This window comes from Heptranchias perlo, chromosome 5, assembly GCF_035084215.1.
Source record: "Heptranchias perlo isolate sHepPer1 chromosome 5, sHepPer1.hap1, whole genome shotgun sequence".
Lineage (NCBI taxonomy): Eukaryota > Metazoa > Chordata > Chondrichthyes > Hexanchiformes > Hexanchidae > Heptranchias > Heptranchias perlo.
The window spans coordinates 6,389,777-6,410,072 of record NC_090329.1 but is presented as its reverse complement, the minus strand read 5'-3'; the positions used below and the strand labels follow the sequence as shown (position 1 = coordinate 6,410,072).

Genomic DNA, 20,296 nt, shown 5'->3' with positions numbered 1-20,296 from the left:
CCGAGGGGGTGGTGGAGGCAGATTCAATCATGGCCTTCAAAAGGGAACTGGATAAGTACTTGAAAAGAAAACATTTGGAGAGCTACGGGGATAGGGCGGGGGAGTGGGACTAGCTGGATTGCTCTTGCATAGAGCCGGCACGGACTCGATGGGCTGAATGGCCTCCTTCCGTGCGTAACCTTTCTATGATTCTATCTTAGAGAGCCTCCTGTTCTTCCCCTTCAGGTTTTACTGAGCAACAATTTTCACTTATATAGCACCTTCAGTATAAATGCTTCCCAAGGTGCTTCACAAATGGAACTAGACAGGAAATTGGACAATGAGCCACAGAGAAACAGACTAGTAGGGGTGATCGAAAGCCCAGGTTAAAAAGATGTCTTAGGGTTACAAGCTCAGCTGAGGGTCAAACAGGGAGCCACGGCCGAGCACCATCAGGTTCAGTGTGAGTCAGTGTCTGTGAGGGAGATGGAATCCATGGCACGGGAATGGAGTTTATAGTGGGAGCTGGTAGCTTCAGTCTTCACGAAATTAAGTTGGAAGAAGCTGCAACTCATCCATGACTTGATGTTGGACAGGCAGCCTGACAGCAAAGAGAAGGCTATTCGGCCCATCGTGCCTGTGCTGGCTCTTTGAAAGAGCTATCCGATTAGTCCCACTTCCTTGCTCTTTCCCCACAGCCCTGCAATTCTTTCCTTTTCAAGTATATGTCCAATTCCCTTTTGAAAGTTACTACTGAATCTGCTTCCACCACCCTTTCAGGCAGTGCATTCCAGATCATTACAACTCGCTGAGTAAAAATGTTTCTCCTCATCTCCCCTGTGGCTTTTTTGCCAATTATTTTAAATCTGTGTCTCCCTATCTACTCTATCAAAACCCCTCATAATTTTGAACGCCTCTATCAAATCATCATTTAACCTCCTCCGCTCTAAGGAGAACAAACCCAGCCTCTCTAGTCTCTGCAGATAACTGAAACCCCTCATCCCTTGAGAAAGGTGGTTGAGAGGTAGAGCTGGGTGTCACCAGCGTACATGTGGAAGCTGACCTATGCCTGCAGATGATGTCGGCAAAGGGTGGCATGTAGATGATGAAGAGAAGGGGACCAAGGATAAAATATGTAGGATCTCCGGAGAGAGCAGGAGTGGGGGAGGGGAGGGGGGGGGGGGGCCGGAGGGGAGAGACAAGCCGTCAGTGGAGATGCACTTGTTGTGTATGGAAACTAGGAATGGCACGACAGAAGGGCAGCCCCAGGGAGCTGGACAAGGGAGGAGGGGCGATGGCATGGTCCACTGTATGAAGCACTGCAGAGAGGGCGAGAAGGACAAGGAGGGATGGCGCACCATGGTCACAGTAACACAGCATGCAATTGGTTACTCTAGACTTTGTGACTGTGGTAATGTGAGCAGTGCGTAAACTAGACTGGAGAGATCGGAACGGGGAGCTTTGAGAGAGATGGGCACAGAGCTAGGGGGTAACAAAGCGTTCAAGAAGCAAGAACCATAGCGAGGGAATATAAGGGGTGATTCTACAATTCCCCAATGGTGAGAGGCACGGGAGTAGATTTTATACTGCTAGAAATTCATTATCCCTTCACCGCCCATCATGCTGCTGGGAAAGTAGTGAAGAGGCTTGCACAATGATGGTGCAAAAGCACAGAACAACAGTTACAGTTGTGCACTGGATTTTTTTTAAAAAGGACATACCAACCAGACTCTGACCTGATCTAAATTGGCCCATTCCAGTTACTTTGGGTTAAATTTTGGTTCCATCCAATCCCCCATCATGCCATTTGTTTTCATATTTAAATTTGAGAATTCATAAATATGTTTAACAAATGAGTCTAGCGTTTGTTTTAATGTCTTACCGTGATTTTCATTATTGGTATTTTTTTTATTAACGTGAAAACACCCTCATGTCTGGGGAAAATTACAAATCATAGGTGCAGATCAAGCCAAGGAATTTCAAAATCTCTACTGCTTGTCCAACATACAAATCTAGTTTTGCGTAATCCATGTTAATTAAACAGATCCATTGTTTGTACTGAGCAACTATTAAGTAATAAAGTATCATCACCTGGACAGTACTCAAACACAAAAATCAGTATGTTCCCTAAAAAGATTAGTGTAACCCATTCATATCGGGTTTCATTTGTTTGCCCACCGTATGTTGCAAGTTGAAATGGCTCATGTCTGCTTCACAGTGCATATATTTAAGGTCATTCAAGTGCTCAGATACGATTTACAACATTTTGACATTCTCTTGACACAAATTTGAAAAAAAATTGCCTGCTGGAAAAAGCTGCTGAACTATTATACGTGCGAGGGCAGATTTCCCTCTTTGGTGTCTAGAAATTGGATCACGCGTTCTGCACCCGTCTAAAAAAAAACATGGTGTTACCACGGGAAATTGGTCCGCTGGCCTCATTTGTTTATCACCGGCGAGTTGCAGGTGCCGAGATCAGCCGGCTCGGACACTGTCCGAGGTCATTAAGGGAGTCCCGGGGTGGGGCAGAGAGGGGAATGGAAGGCAATCAGGAAGGTGGCAAACGGTGGACGGCAGCAGCCCGTGGATTTAACGTAGGCCCTGGTCCTGCCGGCTCCACAATAAGGTAAGTAATAAAAATTAAATTTACCTTTGCTGGCAGTTTCCAGATGTTCCTTTAAAGGACCGCTGGCGGATGCCAAGCCTGTGAAGAAACTGACCGCAGCGTGCATGTCGCATTCTGCCGGTTATGCAAATCCAATTTTGCAAAGGGGACCTCAAACAGGTGTTAAGCCGGCTATCTGCATATCCAAAGGGCCTAACCCCCGTTTCGTGAGTGCGTCCTGGACGCCAAACGGAGGAGCCTTTACCAATATGGCAACCGCCGCACCTCTGGCACGTAATGAGCGTGCGCACACCGCCCGCCACATTGGACCCTTAGGTGCCCGTTTTATGTCTGTAAAACAGGTGCAGCGTGATCCAATTTCTAGGCCCAGGTGTCCATAATGTGCCTGAGGTGTGCTGCGCCTGGCAGAAAGAGCGTTCATGCAATTTGCCTGTCCCTGTATGGCTCGGGAACACTCCTGACGCAGGCCAGGAAAAGCTTTGCAGAGCCTTCTCCGAGGAGATTAAATAAATCCATGTTAGGTCAAAATTGTATCATCTTGGCTGAGTCAAAGATTGTGGGTTCAGGCCCAATCCAGAATTCGAGCACGCAATCTAGACTGACTCTGTAGTGCAGTACCGTGGGAGTGCTGCATTGTCTGAAACGCCATCCTTCAGGTGAGAATTGAAACTTGGGCCTCAGCTCCCAGTTCTGGTAGATGTTAATGTATGGCAGTACTCAAAGAATAACAGCATGTTTTCCTGGTGTCCTGACCAACATTCTTCCTTAATCCATCACCACCAAAAAATGATTAACTGGTCATTCAGGCCACTGTTGTTTGTGGGATCTTGCTGCTTGCAAAATGGCAACCACATTTTCATACACAATAACAGCCTACGCCCTTCAAAGTGATTCACTGCATCTGAAGCGTTTTGAGATATTTTTGAGAGACATGGTTTTGAAACCATTATATAAATGATTTTGTAACAGTCTGCAAAGACAGGCTTGGTGGAAACATCCTTTTCTTGTTCTGTGTTTTCTTACATTCTCTCTCTGTACACTCAAGATTCAATAATTTCTTCAGCAGCTTTACATAAAGACTATACACTGATGTAACAATGGAATTAAAGTTAATAGTTATAGGTTTTTAAAATGGCAGTGCGCAGGTATTACATTGCAGAAGTTCAGTACTGTTTTAGCCAAATGGATGTTGTATAAATACATACACAGATCAACATAGATAAGACTGGATGAGGCAGGAAACAAAAGGCTCTTTGCATCGACACAAAGAATTAAAACAGGATTAATCTGAAAAATTATATTTGACATGTTGAAGTAGGAAAAGAAAACGGCTCATAGTGTAAACATTACTAGTTCTCTATATACTTGCATAATCATAATCAGGTTATGTTTGATGCACAATTATATTTCACATCTATATAATAACATACATAAGCACAGAGAAATCCAGTATAATAATAATATATATATTTAGGTGGTTTCATTTTTTCAATTTCCTCTCCTTACTGCTTCTTTCCTGAAGAAAGTAACTCATGCCAGCACATTACTAATACCTTGTTTGGGTGGACATTCTTCAGAGGAGACCCTGAACAGCGAGTGCCAATGGGCTAGTCTACCACAGGGGCTTCACAGCTGAGCTTGATCTTGAACTTATCTGATGCCCACGCTTGCACTTTTCAGCTGGGTCAGTGCATAGTGATAAGGGAACGAGAACCCCAGCTGAATTTTTATTCCCACACTGGCTCAGAGACCCAGCTGCCCCCTCACCACGACCAAGTGAAGTCAGCACTCAGCAGGAATTGAACCTGGGTCCCAAGCCAATTGTTGCAATTGCCTCCAAATTGTTTTTACCAAGCACAAATTATAATGAGAAACTGTCCTTGTGGGCTGTTAGACTACACATCAGAGAGAGCAATACATCAAAAAAAAAACTGGAAAAAATAAATTAGTTCATCAAAACTGACAAGAACGTTCATGCTTCTCACCTCGCAAAACATGTATAAGGAAAGGAGAGTTAATCCAATGTTATAGACCACTAGTATTCCCCTAGAAGAAAGAGGTGCCTTGTTCTGCATGTATTTTGGTCCAGCCCAGACCACGAAGAGGTACAGGAGACTAAGTATAAAGGTAGGGGGATATTTATCTAGGAGGAAAAAACCCTCAACTCTGGAATCTGGAATAAGAGAAAAATGAATGTGAGAACAGCTCTTCAAGAACAAAAAACGCTTTCAATCTGTAACTATGTATAGTAAATAATGAGTATTCCAGAAATACAGAGTTTAACTTCTAGTCAGCTTTGAGATGACGCATGATACAGTATACATCAGGCAGAGCTCAACATGTTTTATAACATGTAGAAAATAAGTTACAACACATCATTTATCTTTCCCAAGAATTGTGAAACCATTTGGAAAAGTGTTCAAACTAAATTAATAAAAATGTTTCCCCCCCCCGCACAACCCCCATCAAAATAAATGCTGATTGCATTTCAAAAAAACGGCACACTGTGAATTAAAGCATCTCGAATGAAAATACATTTTTGGCATTACTTTTTGCATCACACTCTTAAAGAACTGAAAAATAGCCATTATCTAAGCTGCAAGCTGAATAAACCGTAATTCCCCAGCATTAAGCAAATTGTTACGGTTCAATGCACTGCAAAGCACAGCCAGGCAACAGGTTGTTCACATTCACTGCACAGCCAGCTGAAGAGGAAGCTTTCAGATAGAGAATGCAACATTTGATGGACTATCTCAAATAAATGAGGAAGCACAGAAACTACTAGGCAGCATTTTCTGATAAAGTGTCTTCAATCATCCAAAAGATTCGAACATAAACAATGTACTTTAGTGGTGATACTGGATGAAACCACACATATCGTCAAATCGGGAACAGTCTGTATCTTTCTCCCGATGAGTGGGTCGCGTTGTAATTTCTTGCATTTCACACTGATTTATGGGTAAAGGGCAGGTTTTTAAAAAATTGTTAGGGTAGCAAAGTGACTAGGTGGCGAAGATACCCTGTCGGATATGGAAAAAGTACATTGCTTTCTCTGCACACCGTCAGGCTTCTGCAGTTACCAACCAGTCCGAATGAGGGAAATTGGACCGTCATTTAACAGTCTTTAACTGCTGTTAGGATGATATCTAGACTGAAACTTAAATAATTGGGCCACGATATAATGTCACTAACAATCCTTCCCTGCGCAATTTTTGAAACAGACAAGAAGTGTCAAAAAAAAGTGAATGAGTGAATAGAGGATAAGGAGGGAGTAAAATATTTTTTAAAAAGCCATTATTTGGAAGAATGAGAATCACTGCCAAGTAATTTTTTCTCACCTTATCCATCCCCTCTCTGCACATATATTCGTAGGATTGTCTACCACTGCCCTAAACACTGGTATGTGCCTCTACCTGTCCTCTCCATTTTATTATACGGTAATTCCTTTCTTTTAGTCAGTTGCCTTTTGTCACTTCAATGATGTTGGATTTTTGAGTTGTGCCCTACTTAAAAAAAAACGCCCACGGCCACAGTGCTCCATGGGCCTGTGTGCTATAATACGCAGTAGAGGGTATGCATGGTTAAAACTATTCAGAGACTGTGACAGTAGGGCCAGAAACCATACTATATAACACCAGAGAAACAGGCAATTCAATTACCAGCGTGAGTCTAAAAGAGACACCCTAACGTGTTGGACTCATGCAAATGCCTCCAGAAGTACAATCAAGTATGAAGAGTTGGGAACATCGGATCAATTCCAGTATTTGGAATGGAGGGAAGAGGGGGAAATAACCCATGCCAAAAGAACTTGGGAGAGGGAACACATTCCCCACATTCCCCCATCCCCTCCCTTACAAGGGGGCAGAAGTTATGCTGCAGCTATACAAAACCCTGGTTAGACCGCACCTGGAGTACTGTGAGCAGTTCTGGGCACCGCACCTTCGGAATGACATATTGGCCTTGGAGGGAGTGGCAGCGTAGGTTTACTAGAATGATACCCGGACTTCAAGGGTTAAGTTACGAGGAGAGATTACACAAATTGGGGTTGTATTCTCTAGAACTTAGAAGGTTAAGGGGTGATCTGATCGAAGTTTATAAGATATTAAGGGCAACAGTTAGGGTGGATAGAGAGAAATTATTTCCGCTGGTTGGGGATTCTAGGAGTAGGGGGCACAGTCTAAAAATTAGAGCCAGACCTTTCAGGAGCAAGATTAGAAAACATTTCCACACACAAAGGGTGGTAGAAGTTTGGAACTCTCTTCCGCAAACGGCAATTGATACTAGCTCAATTGCTAAATTTAAATCTGAGATAGATAGCTTTTTGGCAACCAAAGGTATTAAGGGATATGGGCCAAAGGCAGGTATATGGAGTTAGATCACAGATCAGCCATGATCTTATCAAATGGCGGAGCAGGCACGAGGGGCTGAATGGCCTACTCCTGTTCCTGTGTTCCTATGTTCCACGGTTGCATCTGTGCCATCTGAGGAAAATAAGACGTTTACACCACATGCTCCAAGCTGAACTAAAAGCACTCGTATAACACCTTGGGTGACAATGAAGAGATGCTGTTTAAATGACATTCCACTCATTCATAATTATAACTCATTCACTTTTTCATTTTCACCCAAGGTGCTTCAAGTTTAGCCTGGAGCATGTGGTGGCATAGATGGGAAGGAAGGAAGGGTAAGAGGGAATATGGGTAATGTGTTCCCCCTCCCAAGTTCTTTTGGCATGGGTTATTCCCCATCCCCCTATTCCAAATGGTGGAATTGCACCAATGTGCCCAACTCTTTATACTTGATTGTGCTTCTGCAGACTATGTCATTGGCAAACACATTGGGGTGTCTCTTTTGGACTCACACTGGTAATAAGATTGGACTAGAGCTAACACTACATGAAAGTGTACTCAGATCCTTACTTATGGAGGATGCACAGTGTGTGAAACAATGTTAACAATGTACATCCTGTTATACTACAACTTGTTGCTGGACTTATGTTAAAACCAGAATGGATTTTGTACCAAAATGCTAGTCAAACATGAGCCTTTGGCTCTGATATGCACATGGCTTCTTGCTAAGAGTCCCTATCCAAGCTATTTGACAAATGTCTAAAATCAATCTACAAAGTACTCATCCCTCTTGGACTGGGCTCCAGCTGAACCTCTAGAATACCCAAAGGATCCATTCTGAAAGATGGGATAGAATCCTACTCAATTGCTGGTGCTGCCGAATCTTGTGGATGTAGTAACAGAAAGCTTTAGTGAAGAGTATAGTGAAGAGTTGCTGTCCTTTACCAGGTATTTAGGGCGGTGGTGGGGGGGGGGGCCGCGGGGAGAGAAATGGCAGTTACAATGTGCAATTTCAGAAACCACCATCAAACGGGCACAGAGCGATCGGCAAATCGTGAGAGATGGGTTCAACTCTACGCTCTGCAATCTTGGGATATATAGCCAGAGTGTTAGAGCACAAATCCCAAGAGGTGATAATAAATCACGCCTGGAGTACGGTGTACAATTCTGGTTGCTGTACGACAGTAAGGATATTCTGATAGTAGAGGCAGTGCAAAAGGGGCAACCAAACTGATAACTAGCTTAAGACATCTGAGCTATGAGGAGAGATTGAAGAGGTTGGGATTGTTTATTCTGGAGAAGAGAAGCTTAGGGCACATACAATTCAAGTATCTTTAAGGGAAAAGATAAATTGAACCCTGATAATATGTTTGAGGTTGTCACGAACCCTGGAACTTGGGGATCTAGGCTCAGGCTTAGGGAAAAGTGCGGAGGCAGTTTAGATTTAACAACTTTATGCAAAGGGTGGTGAACATGTGGAATGAACCCGCCAGGGAGACAGATAGCATGGAAACAGTTAAGGAAGAATTAGATAGATATTTGAGGGAGAGGGTGATTGAGAGGTATTAGTTTTTGGGACAGGCTAGATGTACTACAGAGTCTTTTCCGTCCCTGTATTTTCCTAAATGATTTGATGATCTAGTCAGTGGTTGAAGTAAAATTTAATTAAACCCCAATTTGACTATCAAATTAGTGTTCCATATATTGTGCACCACAGAAGCGTAGAAGCCTTAATTACTTATAACTAGCTATGTATGTGTGAGACATTCAGAGAGAGTGGGAGGTATACAGAAGAAAGAGGAGACAGAGGGAAGGAGAGACATACAGACGGACTGAAAAAGAAAGAGAAATTAAGAGGCAGAAAGATATAGGTATATGACAATGAACGTGAATAAGATATAGATAGGTAGATGGACAAACAAATGGAAAAAGGAGGGAGATGGAAAGAGTGGAAAACAAACAAAGAGACAGGGAGGAAACATAAAAAAATTACAGTGAGAGTCGAGCAAAGATGGTTACAGGAAGAGGGTTATTTTTATCTATGAGCAATGTCACAGGAGATCAATTATTTATTTCTAATTGGCTGTAGTGAAAGAATATGCAGGCTGTTTTTTGGAAACAGCTGACTGAAAGCATTAGTTCAGGAATTCTCACTAACGCTTTGTCAAAGGCTGATATGTATCTACCCTCCCCCTGCCAACTGCTAGCAAGCTATAAATGGGAGGCCAGGAGATACATGGAACAGCAAGTCTCTTTAGGGTCATAGATGAGGGGGAAGCGGCCCCATGAATGCATTATGGATACCACTATGCTAGGCTATCGCTCTCTTCCTTATTTCTACATAAACATTGCATGTCACAATAGTTGGTCTCTAATTAAATCAATTTTACCAATCAAAGGATGTAAATAGTCACACTCCCCAACTTTCTTCATTTTCTTCTTTCCATTAAAGCAACATTGACTGCCATCGAGCTAATGGAGTTTGAAAGCCCTTTTGGGGGGGCAATGGCACTTTGTGCACAGCAGAGAACCACCACTGATTGATTGAATGTCAAAGACCTCTATTGTTTCCAAGGTACATTATTAAACATTAAGCAAGCAGGCAGCAAACAGATAAAGGTTGTTTATCTCCAGAGTACAGTCCTTCCAATTGACTGAACAGCACACTGGGGACCAACTGCTACCAATGGAAAATGTAAACTGGCATAACACTGAGCAAAGCCAGCTGCTAGCACAGTCATGTGAGAAGGCAGAGGGAGTATGGGTTTCACTCAGCATTCAGAAAACTGCAACCAGATTGAGACGATTAACTCAGTAAAAATAGGTCCAAATATAGAGTAAATGAACGATTTTAATTTTTAACATAAATCGATAGAAACACTAACAAAGGAGCAAAAAGGGTTGATATTTCATGACATCTGTATTTTGGTTTCAAATTAATTTAACAGTTATAGTTGTACAACTTCTTGCATGTGAGGGAGTACAGAACAGGACACGTGGTCCTGTAAACCGAAATGTAACATTGAAGCAATGTTTCCATAAATGGAGATAATGGTATAAAGGAGCCAGTGTTTATATTACAGAAGGATTATTGTAAATTATGTTAGCATATTTCATTGCAGAGCCTGCTTTCCAACTTTACAATAGGTAAAGCTGCTCTCTGACCTCTTAAGCCCCTCTCTTTGTAAGGTTTCACTAAAGCATTTATTTTTTTCATCTAAAGTTTTTTCATTACTTTATTCAGGAAAAAAACCTAAGACAATGAGTATTGTCTAGGTTAAGACATAGATAGCTTCGAGGTCATTTGTTCCAGCAGGATATGTACTGCAACTATTCAGCTCTTAAATCTGTGGTTTCAGCCAATTTGCACAGCTGTTACACTCTGGTAACTAAACACAAATGTTTCTTTCTTTACACTTGCTCTGCAGTTTTTACCCCTTTTAGCTTATTCGGCACATGCCTGCAGAACAAAACATCATGTCATGAATCAAAAAACTATATCCAAAGTGTAATCATTTTAAAGCAAAAGTATATTCATCAGAAACTTAATGAGACAGGATTGCATGTATTGCATGAAGTGCGCATACCTGGCATTTAAGAGGCTAAAATTAAATCAAGAGGTTCTGGGGTCATAAATCATAAGTGCTAAAAAAGAAAAAAATACAAGTACTGGAAATCTGGAATAAACATAAAAAATGCAGGTCAACCTGTCAAATGTTTTTTTGTGGGACCTGCTTCTGATATTAATCTGACATGGTATGTGTTTCCAGCATTTTCTGTTTCCATTTTAGTGCTAAACTCAATATGACTGAGATTGAATTATTATAACTAAACTTTCAAGTTTCTTTTAAAGTACTGCTTTCCTTACAGTGATGCTGCAGGCACACTGAGCACTGTTGCTAGGTAGACACAACACACTTGAATAGATACTGAAGCCAACTGGGACATGTAACCTCGAAGTTACAAGGCAGCCTATAATAGACGCTAATAGGGTTAAACATTTCTCTTCTCCTATAGCGGTTTACATGCTAATCAGTATAATGTCACTGGTAGCAGCTACAAAGCATGACTTGATCTCATAAGACTTTAAATAAGGGTAAATCCCTAATATAGGTGAAAGGGCAATACAGAGGAGAGCTGATTATATAGCCTCACATCATGGTAGTAAGAACTGTCTTTCCAGATCTATGAGAAATTATATAGTTCCCCTCCAAAAGAAAATCTCGTATCCCGAAGGCAGTGACTCTGTTGGGTGACACTCCTCCAATATATCATCCAAGTGGTCATACTTTACATATGAACCTGCACAGTGAGTAGCATCAACAGACTGACTGAATCTGATGCACCTTCTTTACATCCTTTACACAAGTGCACTTTCCACATGGGAGGTCACTGAATAACAATTAAGAACGTAGAGCATGGTTGGTTTTACCCCTCCCTAACCCAGGAACAATGCGACCAATTGTAATGCCTCAATGCTGCCACCCTGCCCGAGATCAGAGACCGGGGCTGAGGAACCATGAGCAACGGGAGATTTTAAATGAGTCTGCATCCCACTGGGGTCAGGTTATGAGTGGGGTGCCCCAGGGTTCCGTTTTCTGTCCCCATCTGTTCATTATATTCATTAATGATCTGGAGATGGCCATACGTGGCACAGTAATTAACTTTGCAGATGATACCAAATCACGTCAGAGTCAGTAACCTAGAAAAGGGAAATGGTGGTTTTGGATAGATTGGGGAAGTGGCCCAAGACTGTTAAATGTCCTTTCATGTAGACAAATGCAGTGATACACATAGGTACTCATAATAAGAGCATGGAATATATTGTGAGTGGGTGATGAGTAAAGGTAAACGAGAGGGGAAAAGATTTGGGAGTGATTATGCCCGCTCCCCCAAGATTCAAGGTCAGTGTCTAGAAGCTGCAGTCAAAGGAAACGGGGCCCTGGGCTGCGTTGCCCAAACAAGTCAAAAAATAGGTCACAATAATAGGGCTACATAAGGATTTGGTACAACCTCATTTGGAGTACTGTGTCCAGAACTGGTCCTCCACCTCAGGAAGGACTTTGTGACTCTGGAGAAGGTGTCAGAGCAGTGGGAGACATTCAAAGGGGGAGATTCAAGGGGTGATTCAAGGGGTGATTCAAGGGGGTGATTCAAGGGGTGATTCAAGGGGTGATTCAAGGGGTGATTCAAGGGGTGATTCAAGGGGGTGATTCAAGGGGTGATTCAAGGGGGTGATTCAAAGGGGTGATTCAAGGGGTGATTCAAGGGGGTGATTCAAGGGGTGATTCAAGGGGTGATTCAAGGGGGTGATTCAAGGGGTGATTCAAGGGGGTGATTCAAGGGGGTGATTCAAGGGGTGATTCAAGGGGGTGATTCAAAGGGGTGATTCAAGGGGTGATTCAAGGGGGTGATTCAAAGGGGTGATTCAAGGGGGTGATTCAAGGGGGTGATTCAAGGGGTGATTCAAGGGGGTGATTCAAGGGGGTGATTCAAGGGGGTGATTCAAGGGGGTGATTCAAGGGGGTGATTCAAAGGGGTGATTCAAGGGGGTGATTCAAGGGGTGATTCAAAGGGTGATTCAAGGGGGTGATTCAAGGGGTGATTCAAGGGGTGATTCAAGGGGTGATTCAAGGGGTGATTCAAGGGGTGATTCAAAGGGTGATTCAAGGGGTGATTCAAGGGGTGATTCAAGGGGTGATTCAAGGGGGTGATTCAAGGGGTGATTCAAGGGGTGATTCAAGGGGTGATTCAAGGGGTGATTCAAGGGGTGATTCAAGGGGTGATTCAAGGGGTGATTCAAGGGGTGATTCAAGGGGTGATTCAAGGGGTGATTCAAGGGGGTGATTCAAAGGGGTGATTCAAAGGGGTGATTCAAAGGGGTGATTCAAAGGGGTGATTCAAAGGGGTGATTCAAAGGGGTGATTCAAGGGGGTGATTCAAGGGGTGATTCAAGGGGTGATTCAAGGGGTTCGGGGTTAACATGTTCCTACAAAGAAAAAGGGAGGGGCTGCCAAATCTACAGCCCCCTGGATGTCAAGAAGCATTCAGGGTAAGATAAGGCAGAAAAAGAAAGCCTATAATAGACATCGGGAACTCAATACTATGGAAAGCTCAGGAGTATACAAAGTGCAGGGGTGAAGTTAAAAAGGAAATTAGGAAAGCAAAGAGAGGGCATGAAAAATTATTAGCAGGTAAAACCAAAGAAAAGCCAAAGATGTTTTAAAAATACATTAAGAGCAAGAGGATAACTAAGGAAAGAGTCGGGCCTATTAGAGACCAAAAAGGTAAACCACGTGTGGAGACGGAAGATGCGGGTATGGTTCTTAATGAATACTTTGCATCTGTCTTCACAAAGGAGCGGGATGATGCAGGGATTGAAGTTAAAGAGGAGGAGTGTGAAATATAGGATGGGATAAACATAGTGAGAAAGGAAGTATTAAGGGGGTTAGCATCTTTGAAAGTAGATAAATCACCAGGGCCGGATGAAATGTATCCCAGGCTGTTAAAAGAAGTCAGGGAGGAAATGGCAGAGGCTCTGACCATCATTTTCCAAACTTCACTGGATACAGGCGTAGTGCCGGAGGATTGGAGGACTGCTAACGTTGTACCGTTGTTTAAAAAGGGAGCAAAGGATAGACCGAATAATTATAGGCCAGTCAGTCTAACCTCAGTGGTGGGCAAATTACTGGAATCAATTCTGAGGGACAGGATAAACTGTCACTTATTTGTTAAGGGGAGGTCGTGTCTGACTATCTGATTGAATTTTTCAAGGAGGATCGATGAGGATAGCGCAATTGATGTAGTCTACATGGATTTTAGCAAAGCTTTTGACAAGGTCCCACGTGGCAGATTGGTCAAAAAAGCACTCCAAGGTCCCTCACTTCCTCAAAAAGCATATGAAATGCTTTCCTTTATTAGCCGAGGCATAGAATATCAGAGCAGGGATGTTATGCTGGAACTGTATAAACACTAGTTAGGCCACAGCATGGGTACTGCGCACAGTTCTGGTCACCACATTACAGGAAGGATGTAATTGCACTAGAGAGGGTGCAGAGGAGATTTACAAGGATGTTGCCAGGACTGGAGAATTTTAGCTATGATGACAGATTGGATAGGCTGGGGTTGTTTTCCTTGGAACAGAGGAAGCTGAGAGGTGATTTGATTGAGATGTACAAAATTATGGGATTAGGCTGGGTGGCTCGTTTCTCAGCCGGCACGGACACGATGGGCCGAATAGCCTCCTTCTGTGCCGTAAATTTTCTATGATTCTAAGGGGCAGAGAAGGACAACAAGAGTCATTTATAGTCTGCGATCACTGAACTATGAAGACAAACTTGAAGCCTTGGGTATTTACCGTTTGGAGAGAAGGCGACTTAGAGGGGATCTCATCCAGGTACCTAAGATTATTAAAAGCATGGATATCTTGCAAGTAGATAGTGTGCATGAGGTGATGAGGTCAGGGAGAACTAAGAGGCACCCGTACAAACTGAGGAAGGAGGGGTGAGACTGGAAGTCTGGGAGTTTTACTTTTCCCGAAGGGTGATCGTCTTGTGGAACGGGATTCTGGAGAAGGTAGTGAAGGCTGATTCCCTGCAGTCCTTCAAGAAGATGTTCGATGGGATTCCTGGAAAAATGTGTGATCACAGCATATGGAAAGTAACAGTGAACGATTCTGAAAAACAGCTGGTGGGTTTGGGACATTCCGGGGCTCGCTTGGTTGACCATAAACGGTCAGAGAGGAATTTTTTTTAACAGAGGAACTGCTTTTCTTTTTTTTTTAACTTCTCCCAGGAATTGAGGAAAAGGAATGGTTGGAGCAGCTGAAAGGCGGGGGTGGGGGAAGAGGGGAGGGGACGGAGGACGGGGGTGTGGGATGATGTGTGGGCTGGATGGCCTTTCCTTTTCCTGCATGCCTCGACATAAACTGAACTCATTACAGAGCCAGGATCGTTCCTGGGTGGGTTTTTTTTTTGATCCATATGGCTTAAGCACCATACCAGGTGGGACAATAACCCATCAGAGGACCTCTGGGGGGATTCATTTATGAAGGGACGGTTCTGTAATTGGTGCTCCCAGTGCGGAGCTGCACTCACAGAAAGTGCATCACAGGAGATCATCGGTGCGCAGCCTGCAATTCTCTGTCCATTAAAATGAATGCATGAGAAATCACAGGCTACACACTGGCAGTTCTCCACGATGCGCCCACTGCAAGCACTGCTGACCGCTGAGAGCACGGGATTGCAAATTCATCCCTTTAATGAAGAATCCATTGGGAGTACACATGCGGGCCAAAAACAGCAAATCCTGTTGTACGTATGTGGTTTATCCTGCTCCTTTTGAAAAGTTTAATACTGAGATCATGGTGGTTATAATTCTGAGTAATGAAGTGAATGCCAACATCTGGACAAGCCAGAATTCAGAATGGCAAAAACAAGCAAGATTTATGATTTATATTTAGTTTTAAAATGAAACACATCTAGTCAATAAATGTCCTCTTTGATGTTACATTTGTAACTGAAAAATTAACAGGATGCATTCACGTTATAACTGTAGTATAACAGCGGCTTTGCATTGCACCGACCATGTAGTTAGTGTAAACGCAGCCTGGGTTTGTTGGTTTGGTGAGAAAACTGTCACTTGCTGTTCTTATAAGCATCCTCTTAGCAGAGCTATTTCTTTGCCATCACAAAGACCACGTACTTCCATCTCCATAACATCGCCTGCCTTCACTCCTACCTTAGCCCAACGGCAGCTGAAGTTCTCATCCGTGTCTTTGTCACCTCCAGATTCAACTATTCCAATGCTCTGTAAAGGTCAACTCATCTAAAACTCTTCTGCCCTTATCCTATCCTGCATCAAGTCCCATTCACTCATCACCCCCTGTCCTCCTCGGCTCCTAATTCCCCTAATGCCTCAAATTTAAAATCTTCATTGGCGTGTTCAAATTCCTTCACGGTCTTTCTCCTCCCTATCTCTGTAACCTCCTCTAGCCCAAACAACCATCCTCCCGAACTCTCTATTGCTCTGACTCTGGCCTCTTGTGGTGGCCCTACTTTCAGCCGCCAAGGCCCCACGCTCTGGAATTCCCTCCCTAAACCCCTCCATCTCTACATCTCCCTCTCCTCCTTTAACACCCTCTTCGATCAAGCTCTTGGACACCCCTCTTAATACTTCCTTATTTGACTAGGCATCCATTTTCTGTGAAGTGCTTTGTGACATTTGTTTTTACGTTAAAGGTGCTGGAGAAATGCAAATTGTTGTTGGACCCGGAGCAGTTGGGAAAACTGTATGAAATCCTGGCCTTTTGATTATAGGTCATGGCCCTACCTGATACCAGAACAAAGTGGGTGAGGCTTCCTGGAGGAGAAACTCCCACTACACTTAGCTTGGAATAAGCTCAGCCGTTATTACTCCTTGTTTATCGTTGGTCTCGGGCAATTTTGACTTCGTACTGACACAAGAGACAGGAGAACAGTATAAGTAAACAGAAACAGTATAAGACATAAGGAAAGGGCATACAAAAAGGCAAAAAATGGCACAGATCCTGACGAATGGGAAAGATACAAAGATCAACAAAGGGTCACAAAACAGATAGTAAGGGCTACAAAAAGAGAGTATGAAAAGAAACTCGCAAGGGACATCAAAACCAATACGAAGAACTTTTATAGTTATATTAGGAAAAAGAGGGTGGTCAGGAGCAATGTTGGCCCATTAAAAACTGAAAGTGGGGATATTGTCATTGACAATGGGGAAATGGCGGACATGTTGAACAATTACTTTGCGTCAGTATTTACAGTAGAAAAAGAGGATAGCATGCCGGAAATCCCAAGAAAACTAATATTGAATCGGGGACAGGGACTCGATAAAATTAACATAAGTAAAGCAACAGTAATGAAGAAAATAATAGCACTAAAGAGTGACAAATCCCCAGGACCAGATGGTTTCCATCCCAGGGTTTTAAAGGAAGTAGGTGAGCACATTGCGGATGCCCTAATTATAATCTTTCAAAGTTCTTTAGATTCAGGAACTGTCCCTCTAGATTGGAAAATTACACATGTCACTCCGCTTTTTAAGAAAGGAGAGAGAGGGAAACCGGGGAATTATAGACCAGTTAGCCTAACATCTGATGTGGGGAAAATGCTGGAGTCTATAATTAAGGATAGGGTGACTGAACACCTCGAGAATTTTCAGTTAATCAGAGAGAGCCAGCATGGATTTGTGAAAGGTAGGTCATGCCTGACAAACCTGATTGAATTTTTTGAAGAGGTGACTAAAGTAGTGGACAGGGGAATGTCAATGGATGTTATTTATATGGACTTCCAGAAGGCATTTGATAAGGTCCCACATAAGAGACTGTTAGCTAAGATAGAAGCCCATGGAATCGAGGGAAAAGTACGGACTTGGTTAGGAAGTTGGCTGAGCGAAAGGCGACAGAGAGTAGGGATAATGGGAAGGTACTCACATTGGCAGGATGTGACTAGTGGAGTCCCGCAGGGATCTGTCTTGGGGCCTCAATTATTCACAATATTTATTAACGACTTAGATGAAGGCATAGAAAGTCTCATATCTAAGTTTGCCGATGACACAAAGATTGGTGGCATTGTAAGCAGTGTAGATGAAAACATCAAATTACAAAGCGATATTGATAGATTAGGTGAATGGGCAAAACTGTGGCAAATGGAATTCAATGTAAACAAATGTGAGGTCATCCACTTTGGATCAAAAAAGGATAGAACAGGGTACTTTCTGAATGGTAAAAAGTTAAAAACAGTGGATGTCCAAAGGGACTTAGGGGTTCAGGTACATAGATCAGTGAAGTGTCATGAACAGTGGCAGAAAATAATCAAGAAGGCAAATGGAATGTTGGCCTTTATATCTAGAGGACTAGAGTACAAGGGGGCAGAAGTTACGCTGCAGCTATACAAAACCCTGGTTAGACCGCACCTGGAGTACTGTGAGCAGTTCTGGGCACCGCACCTTCGGAAGGACATATTGACCTTGGAGGGAGTGCAGCGTAGGTTTACTAGAATGATACCCGGACTTCAAGGGTTAAGTTACGAGGAGAGATTACACAAATTGAGGTTGTATTCTCTAGAGTTTAGAAGGCTAAGGGGTGATCTGATCGAAGTTTATAAGATATTAGGGGCAACAGTTAGGGTGGATAGAGAGAAACTATTTCCAGGGTTGGGGATTCTAGGAGTAGGGGGCACAGTCTAAAAATTAGAGCCAGACCTTTCAGGAGCGAGATTAGAAAACATTTCTACACACAAAGGGTGGTAGAAGTTTGGAACTCTCTTCCGCAAACGGCAATTGATACTAGCTCAATTGCTAAATTTAAATCTGAGATAGATAGCTTTTTGGCAACCAAAGGTATTAAGGGATATGGGCCAAAGGCAGGTATATGGAGCTAGATCACAGATCAGCCATGATCTTATCAAATGGCGGAGCAGGCACGAGGGGCTGAATGGCCTACTCCTGTTCCTATGTTCCTATGTTCCTAAAACGCAAACTATAAAGGCTTCTGTAAGTCAGCATCATTTCTTAGTGCCAACATATAAATCATTCAGACGTTGACAAGCTAAGCCTACAGACATTTTTTTTTATATTCACTCAAGTACAGAAAAAACTGAATTGCATTAAAGATTCTCCTGCCTACAGGAAAGCAAGAACAATGCCTGTTCGGGAACATCGGGAGGGCGAGATCGGTGGGACAGCGGGAGGGCGAGATCGGTGGGACAGCGGGAGGGTGGGATCGGTGGGACAGCGGGAGGGTGGGATCGGTGGGACATCGGGAGGGTGGGATCGGTGGGACAGCGGGAGGGTGCGATCGGTGGGACAGCGGGAGGGTGCGATCGGTGGGACAGCGGGAGGGTGAGATCGGTGGGACAGCGGGAGGGTGAGATCGGTGGGACAGCGGGAGGGTGGGATCGGTGGGACAGCGGGAGGGTGGGATCGGTGGGACAGCGGGAGGGTGAGATCGGTGGGACAGCGGGAGGGTGGGATCGGTGGGACAGCGGGAGGGTGGGATCGGTGGGACAGCGGGAGGGTGGGATCGGTGGGACAGCGGGAGGGTGGGATCGGTGGGACAGCGGGAGGGTGGGATCGGTGGGACAGCGGGAGGGTGGGATCGGTGGGACATCGGGAGGGTGGGATCGGTGGGACAGCGGGAGGGTGGGATCGGTGGGACATCGGGAGGGCGAGATCGGTGGGACAGCGGGAGGGTGAGATCGGTGGGACAGCGGGAGGGTGAGATCGGTGGGACAGCGGGAGGGTGAGTTTGGTGGGACAGCGGGAGGGTGAGATCGGTGGGACAGCGGGAGGGTGGGATCGGTGGGACAGCGGGAGGGTGAGATCGGTTTCAAAAGGTAGGTGCATTTAGTGTTTTCACGTCATTGCATGTTTTTTTTATTTATTTAGTTTCTTTCTCCCTGATCCAGCCCTTCACACACGGTTTCACCAGGCGTGAATCAGAAGCGGTGGGCAAGCCGCCCAGGTAAGTTAAAAATCTTTCTAATTACTTCACCTGTCACAGGTAAAGTACCTCAATGGTAGTTTCGGCTCTTTAACTCTCATCCCATCGGCTTTAATTGCCAGCGGGACTTCTGGTTTCGGGTCGTCCGTGAAACTCGGAAGCCGGCGGGTTGGAGCCGGTTTCCAAACCTGGACGGGATTTGCGTGATTTTTGGAACCCCACCCGCCCCCAACGCACCCGCGTTTGCCTCCTAAAATCACCCCCAGAACGTCTAATAGCCTGAGATTTGCAACTAACATTATACTCGTAGCTGAAAACAGGTGAAAGATCTCAGGCTGCCCACCATAAGCAGCTCTTTCGAAGCTAAAGCGAATCCACAAAAACGAGTGTTGCAAGAGATGAACAGAAGTGGACACTCAAATAGAAGGCGAGACGTTTGAGCAATTCCATCAGTTGGGATGCTGGGTGATAGTTCTAAGAGATAAGAGCTAGACTGGCCAAAGCAAGAAAGACGACTGGAAGGTGGAACAAGAATTGGAAGGATGGAGGCTTGTCTTACTGGTATGAGACTACTGGAAAGGATGATTTGACCAACAGCTCTTGATGGATGTGAAACATGGGCATTGAAACAGGACACAAAATACTGCAAATCTTTGAGATGTGAGGATATAGAGAGAGTCCCAAAGACCACAAAGAGGAGTAATGAAACTTGAAACAACAAAAATCTTGCATTTATATAGTGCCTTTAACATAGTAAAACGTCCCAATGCACATCATAGAAGGGTTATCAAACAAAATTTGACACCGAGCCACGTAAGGAGATATTAGGACAGAGGTAGGTTTTAAGTAGCGTCTTAAAGGAGGAAA

At 43.9% G+C, this 20,296-nt stretch overlaps 1 protein-coding gene across 1 annotated transcript in view; it reads right to left on the bottom strand.

Moving 5' to 3' along the window:
• elovl5 (ELOVL fatty acid elongase 5) overlaps positions 1-20,296 on the bottom strand; it is a 98,773-nt gene that overhangs the window by 22,474 nt on the left and 56,003 nt on the right. The window contains exon 4 of the mRNA XM_067983995.1: positions 4,591-4,778. Within this exon, the coding sequence (XP_067840096.1) occupies positions 4,591-4,778 (188 nt within the window). The remainder of the gene's footprint in view (positions 1-4,590; positions 4,779-20,296) is intronic.